Below are 7,388 nucleotides of genomic sequence, written 5' to 3'. Positions count from 1 at the left end.
AAAGAGGTTGATTTCCACCTTCCCACGTTGTCCTAAGGAGGTTAAATGGGATATGGGGCCCGGACCCCAGCCACAGCATCTAGGTTTGGGAACCAAAGAATGCAGTGATTCTGAGAGACCCTATTAGGGTGCTCAGGCCAGCCCTTCTCTGGCTCCCCAGCGCACGCAGCTAGCACGCAGCCCTGAGAAAACGGTGCGGGCGCGCACCGCTGTCTCCCCCCAGCGGCCGTGCGCGGGTCGCCGCAGGAACCTGGAGGCGGGGGTGGCACGGTGCAGTCAAGCCCGCGGCTCCGCCCCGCGCTCCCCCTCCCGGCCGGCAGTGCCGCCCCCTCCGCGCCGGGCTCGGCTCAGACGGAGCAGCCGCCTCTGCAATGTCAGCAGCCGCAGCGGCGGCGGCGACGAGAGCGGCAGTGGCCCGGGCCCCGCGGTAGCCGCCAGCGCAGCACGGCCCGGCAGGCTCACAGCGCGACTCCACGGCCACCTCACTGCCTCCGGGACGCCGCGGGCGTCAGTGCGCGCCGCGGTGCAGCTCTTAGACTCCGGGCCAACCGGTCTGCGGCCGCGCACAAAGGACCACGGACACCCGGCGTCCGGGGACTGCGCCCAGGGACCGGCCAGAGACAGCAGCTGCGCCGCGTCTCCACACCTCCCCTTCTTGGGCTACCCGAGCCCTTGCCGGAGAAGACCCGTCATATGACAGCGGCGACTCGGCGGCCAGCGAGCGCTGGTGCTACCCGCTCCGCTACGCCACGGCCGCCGGCTCCTAGGGTGGCCCTCGCCGCGCCCCACTGAGCGGTCGCCTGCCTCCCCCCCTCAAGCCCCGTGCGTCCCAGCTATCCGGCTCGGGGATCGGGAGCCCGGGGGAGCCCCCCGTCCGAGCGGAGCCTAAGATGGCCACGCTGCTCCGTAAAATCGGGCTCATTCGCCTGCACAACCGGGACACCGAGGACCCCAAGCACCACCACAACCACCGCGGCGGAGGCGGCGGCCAGCAGAGCGCATCGCTGCGCGGCAAAGGTGGTGGTAAGAGCGGTGGCCACAAGCAGCAGCAGCAACAGCAGCACCCCGGGGGCTCGGGCGACGCCAGCCCGGGGCCCGGCAAGGGCAAGAGTAAGCGCGCGGCGGAGCTGGCCGCGCGCGACAAGCAGCCGCAGCCAGCCGCGGGGGCGGCGGGGGCGGCGGGAGCCGGGGGCCCCCGAGAGCGGGCGGCGGGCGCCAGGGCGGGGCCGGGCCCCGCGGTGGCCGCGGCGGCGACGGGCGGCAGCCTGGTGCCCGCGGCGCGCCAGCAGCACTGCACACAGGTGCGCAGCCGGCGGCTCATGAAGGAGCTCCAGGACATCGCGCGCCTCAGCGACCGCTTCATCTCGGTGGAGCTGGTAAACGAGAACCTCTTCGACTGGAACGTGAAGCTGCACCAGGTGGACAAGGACTCGGTGCTGTGGCAGGACATGAAGGAGACCAACACGGAGTTCATCCTGCTCAACCTCACCTTCCCCGATAACTTCCCCTTCTCGCCGCCCTTCATGCGGGTGCTCAGCCCGCGACTGGAGAACGGCTACGTGCTGGACGGAGGCGCCATCTGCATGGAGCTGCTCACGCCGCGCGGCTGGTCCAGCGCCTACACGGTGGAAGCCGTCATGCGCCAGTTTGCTGCCAGCCTGGTCAAGGGCCAGGTAAGACGGCGGGGCCAGAAGCAAGGGGCTGGGTTGGGTCGGGGGTTCGAGGCTAGGCCTGAGATGGAAAGCGATGCTTGATCCCTCTAGGCTCCGGTGAGAGCTGGTCCAGCTCTTCTGAGAAAAGCCTGTTCGCCCCTCCTCCTCCGCTTCTTTTCCTAAAGGATTTCTTCCTGTCTGCTTCTGTATCTGGTCTCCGACCCTGATCCTACTAAACCCGCAAAAGTCTCTGGTTTGTCCATTCTCTTGCTTTCTGCTCCCAGGTCCTCCCTCCCTTTCTTCTTCCCTGCAGGCTAACCTTCACCCTCCTCCTTCCCCTGTGATGGTCCTTCCCTCCTATCCCTCTTCCACCCCTCCTTTTCCCCTTTTCCACCCTCCTAAGTCTCCCATACTTTTCCTGCCCTACCCCACCTCTCCAGCATGCTGCGGTGGTCTCTAGTCCCTGTAATGATCACGAAGGTGTGAACTTTTCCTGAAGTCCAGCCCAGCACATCACACTGAGGCACACACTCTTAAGCACCCATGCACAGAGGGAAAGTGTGTGTGGGAGGAGGGGTGTCGTCAAACCTCTCAGGCAGGCTCTGTCTAAACCAAGCTAAACCCTCTCCCCTGTTTCCCTCTTCCAGCAGCCACCCTTGTAAAGGTGAAAGTTCTCCCAGAAGGCTCTGTCCAGGCAGAAGTGTGTTTTAATCCTTCCTAGTGGTTACATCAGGCTAGACTACATCCAGGGAAAGCTGTTCTGGCCAACCCCCCAGTACCTGTCCCTTCAAGGAACATTCCTGGGGCAGATGGTGAGCTGCTGTCTCTTTGAGACTTTGCTGCTTTTCTTTGCTTCCTGTGTTCCCCCCATAGGGGTGGTGGAAGTGGGGGGAGGGAGTTTCAAAGCTAAAGACTTGACCAAGCTGAACAGGTCACCTGAGCCTTCTCGCCTATTGCACCACAGGGCTCCTTCACAGAAAAACAACCCCCAAACTTACAGGGGGAAAACAGATTTTGTGAAATATGCCTCTCACCGGGCCACAGGAAAGGAAGAGCAAGATGGGTTTGTTCTCTCATGTCTTGGCCACATTCATATCTGTGATGGGCATTTCCTAAAGTTGATCCTTACATCGTTTTATCAAATCCCATTTCTATCTGGCAAGGGCATCTTCAGTATTTACAAAGAATTCTCATTTCCTTTAAAAGACCCCCAGTGACCTCCGCGGGTGCTTTCTACACCAGCTTATCATAAGCAATCAATTCTTCCCTGTGCCTGCCTCTGCCCCTTTCACAGCGGGGTACATCACACTCATCAGATGCAGCTCACTCTGCCCTTTCTTTCAAGGCTGAACCCTGAAATTAAAAAAAAAAAAAGAGAGATCCCAACTCCAGCAAAAAGGTCACTGCATCCTGAGCCATCAGGAGTCAGGATCCCAGAAGGAGGAGCACAAGGGCTCTAGAGCGGGTGCTGCCACAGAGTAGGCTTACGCTGTGACAGCCAGTTTCCTCCGTCCTACAAAGAAACACTGGCCGGAGCTCAAAGTGTGTGTGTGTGTGTGTGTGTGTGTGTGTGTGTGTGTGTGTGTGGTGGAGCGTGTGCCACTGAGAGGGGGGCCTAGGCTTCTTTTCCAATAGGGCTTATGTGAATGCAGTGGGAGGCTGGTCCTCAGAAAGGCCATGCTCATTTGGTTTTCAGTCAGTTCTTCACAGAGATGATTTGGAGGGTGGGAGGAGGGACTGTCATTTACCCCATACACTCAAGTCGATGGCATTGTAGACTTGGGTGATATTTTAGCTTCCAGTATGCGTTCTGAGCTCCGGGGAAATAATGGCTCTAAATGAGGAAGGGGAATTTGTAAGGGGAAATATCTTGACAAATGGTTTTTATACCGTTTTTTACTTAATGCCATAAATGACAGCCTCCCTTGGTGCCCTGGTACTTCTAGGTCTCGCTGTGTGCACACGTTCTCTCTCTGTAGCCGGAAATGAGAGTCATTGCAGAGGATAGAACTGTTCCCTGAAAACAGCTACAACATGTTCCCCATTAATTTGATAACGCATTCCTTCCACCCCACCGGCTGCATTGTACTGTCTTACAGATGTGGTACTTTAAAAAATGATGGCCAAGACTTGGTACTCTTTAGAACAGCAGTTTACTTTCCCCTGGTCTCAGTGTGCAGTTCTCCACATGAAATATTCACAGGCAGCGGAAGAGCAGAAGAGGTGAATAGTCATTAAAGTTTTAGGGACCTGGGTATGACAGAAGGGCAGCATCTCTGGTAACCAGAGGACTATGACTGAGTTATTTTCATAGTCAGAAGTAATGTGCTTTGGAACCACCCAAATACCTACTTAGCTATTCAAAGGGAGCAGGGCCGCCACTCACCCTGTGGTTACTTTAAAGGGCTGTCAAACTCCGTGACTGTCCTATTGGTTTGCGTTTCATTTCTGGAGTCATCTTCTTAGGCTGCAGCTAGAAAAGGCCTGTTTGTCTCTTTTATAGGAGAAAACACTCCGTTAGCTTCCTGAATTGAGGGAACAGCCTTTCAATGTCTGCAGAAAATTTTCATGACGGCTTTAAGGGTTTAACATATAACATCCCCAAAATACCTGATTAACTGTGGTGTTACAAAATCAAAAGCTCAGGTTTGTCCTCTGGCTGAAGAATTCAGGGATTTCATGAGGATTTCACTGGGCTAAATGTGTGCCCTCCTGTTACCAGAGTGGCTTTCATGTTGCCTTGTGGATTATTCTAAGTTGAATGGATATGTTTGTCTCTTATATGCTACATTCTGGATATAAAGAGACAAAAGCCTCTTAACCTCTTCATGACTAAATCAAAAGATTCTAAATAGCGACATTCTTCCCCCACCCTGCCAAGACTGTGTGGACGTGGAGCTGAAGGTGATCCTCTTGCATCAGCCTCCTGAGTGTCGGGGTCATAGGTGTGATCCCCCACACTCAGGAAGAGAGGGTTTAGGTAACACAGGACTCTCTACTGTTGGATGAACAGTTTCTGGACCTTTGAAATAGTCCAGAGCAAATTTTAGGAGCTTTTAGAGAAGTTCTGACACACACCGAGTCTTAAGAACACAACACAATTCAGAACTGCAGTGTGACAATGTTGCCATTAAAAGAAGGTTCAGAGTTTGGTCTTTGAGCTGGAGGAACTGCAGAGGCAGCGTCACACTGAGAACAGACCCTGCAAGCCTGACTCCAAGAGTGAAGGGGAGAACTGTCAGAGTCCTGCTGGCTCACTAGTGTCCCCAAGTGGGGACAGACAGCCCACCTACTGCTGCAGATAAAAGGTACTTGATTATGCTCTAACTCAGAGTTCTCCTCAAATACTGACACACCTCCTGAGTGTCCCCATTTAATTAATTAGCCACGATCGTCATCAGAGAGCCAGACGGCCCATAAATGACAGTTCCTCTCCCTTCCTTGTTTCCTCAGAACAGGAGTGACAGTAACAGCTAACATTTTCTGTTTTCATTGTGACTGTCTGGTCCAGACAAGCATAGAAGGCACCAAACCCTCCTGGGGTGGATTCTTTCTATGGCCACCATCCAGGTGTGGAAACAACCACTCCTTGGGATCTCCATTTCCAAATCTCTTAAGAGGTCAGACTCATGAGCCAAAGGTGTGAAAAGGCAGCCTCGGGGAGGTTGCTGCTTGCAGGTGGTCAGATTTTAGTTGTCACCTACAAGATCATCACTCACAGAGAAGCAGCAGCAACCAGCTTCCTGCCAAAGGTTTGCAGGCCCTGGGGACCAAACCATCCTTGAGTCTTAGTGTTTGGATAACAGTTGGTCAGCAACTTCAAAAGTGCTAGGTTTCTAAGATGTTATTGGTGAGGTGCGCTGGCAGGACTCTCTGCTTGTGTGCACGTGATGCCCAAGTGGTGCTGTGCGGCTCAGCTGGGGCCAGTAAGATGGCATAGCCCAGGAGTCACACTAGAGCTTACAGTGCACAGACAGGCCTGGGTAGCCATCTTAATCATCCTGATGCTCCATCAGCTCTTAGAGAATTTATACATGCCCATGGTGAATTTTGATCACCTCTCATCTCCCTCACTCTTCCCAGAACCACACCCCACACCCCCATCTCTCCCCACGCCATGTCTAATAACCTACTGTCCCATATGCTGCAAACATACTCAGGGGTCTGAGTCCATCAACTCATTCCTGAGTGACTTACCAGGGGAAATGACCTGTCCCTAACTGCAGAAGCTATAAACTACCGGCATCTTCTCAGCTAGGTGTGGGAGCTCACGACAACCCCCTTCTCCATTGCTGGAGTGTTTACTGGTTTGATCTGGTCTTGCAAAGGCAACTATGGCTGCTATGACTTTATGGGTGCAGGAATCCTGTCCTGTCCAAAAGACACTATTTTCACCCAGTCCTCCCTGACCTCTGTCGAGCTTTCTTTTCCTCCTTCTTGGGTGGTCACTGAGCCTTGGGGGTCAGAGGAGGAACACAGATATCACTTATTCTGCACATTGACCAGTCATCAGTTTTCATCCTAAATGCCCTCTGGCCAACCTTTTGACATTTTAATACCATGTTTCTTTGTACCTACAATACTCACTCAAGAATAGCAATATATATGTATATGTATATATATATATATATATATATATATATATGTATATACACACACACTTATACATATATATAAAGAATAAAGATATATGTGTATTTATGAAGATATAAGATATATAGAGATATATATATATGAAAATATACATATATATATATATATATATATATATATATATATCTTTAAAAACTAAGTGTGGCGTTTTGGGTCATATTCGTAACCACCCTGGAGCATGTATAACCTGTAGACTTCAGGTTGAAATCATCACACAGCGGCAGCACTGCAGAGTGTCTGAGTCCTGCACACAGAATCACAAATATTACCTTCCTTAGCCCTCCCTCCAGCGTGGTGAGCCAAGCAACAGCATTTGCTTATGGCTGTGCAAATACACCCCACCGTAAAGAACGACCCAGGCCATCAGCCACTGGGCTCCTCAAACCCATGGCTTCTATAACACTGGATGTCCAAAGCGCTGCTAATTTGCAAGAGCTGTCATCTGGAGGTGCTGGTGACTCCTGTGACAGACCTTCATTCTCTCTCAGCTCTGAAAGGTAGGCAACAAAGACCAAAAATGAGATAAAACCTGTTTCCCCCGAGGCCTGTGTACTTGGCTTGTACATGACATCTCCCCTCTTGGCTCTCGCACCGTTTCTCCTCCATGTGTGCCTTTCTGTTCTGTGAGGTTTCTTGTGATGATATTAGGCCTCTTGCATTAAGCCCTATCCTGAGGACCCCATTTTAACCTGATAACCTCTTAAGGACCCTGCCTGCAGATAAGGTGAAGTTTCCAGGTTCAGAGGGCATGGGCTCCACATTTAAACTGAGATGAAGGGACACACCCATAGCCAACCCATATGGCAGTGTGTTACTAGTTCAACGTCTTAGTTCCACAGAGCTTGCTGCCGGTTTGTCAGGCATCACATGCCTGGATCTAGAGGCATGGGATGGTAGACCTCGCCTGCAGTGCCAAGGAGAGAAATGGCAGCGCACTCCGAGGGGAGGCAGGGAGCCTACTACCTGAATAATGTCGGGTAGAGTCAGAGTAGTGAGTGTCTGGTCCACCCCAACAGACAAGAGTCTTTTGAGCTTATGAGCCACTGTGTTGTTTTATCCTGTGCTCCATGGAGGGAACAGAAA

At 52.8% G+C, this 7,388-nt stretch overlaps 1 protein-coding gene across 1 annotated transcript in view; it reads left to right on the top strand.

Annotated features, from left to right (window-relative positions):
* The first annotated feature begins 883 nt into the window (after positions 1–883).
* Positions 884–7,388, top strand: part of UBE2QL1 (ubiquitin conjugating enzyme E2 QL1) — a 37,207-nt gene continuing 30,702 nt past the window's right edge. The window contains exon 1 of the mRNA XM_080933664.1: positions 884–1,673. Coding sequence (XP_080789790.1) covers positions 891–1,673 — 783 coding nt within the window. The 5' untranslated portion in view covers positions 884–890. The remainder of the gene's footprint in view (positions 1,674–7,388) is intronic.

This window comes from Micromys minutus, assembly GCF_963924665.1.
Source record: "Micromys minutus genome assembly, chromosome: 20".
NCBI classification, from domain to species: Eukaryota; Metazoa; Chordata; class Mammalia; order Rodentia; family Muridae; genus Micromys; species Micromys minutus.
Note: the sequence above shows the minus strand (reverse complement) of the source record. Positions and strands in the feature narration are given on the sequence as shown.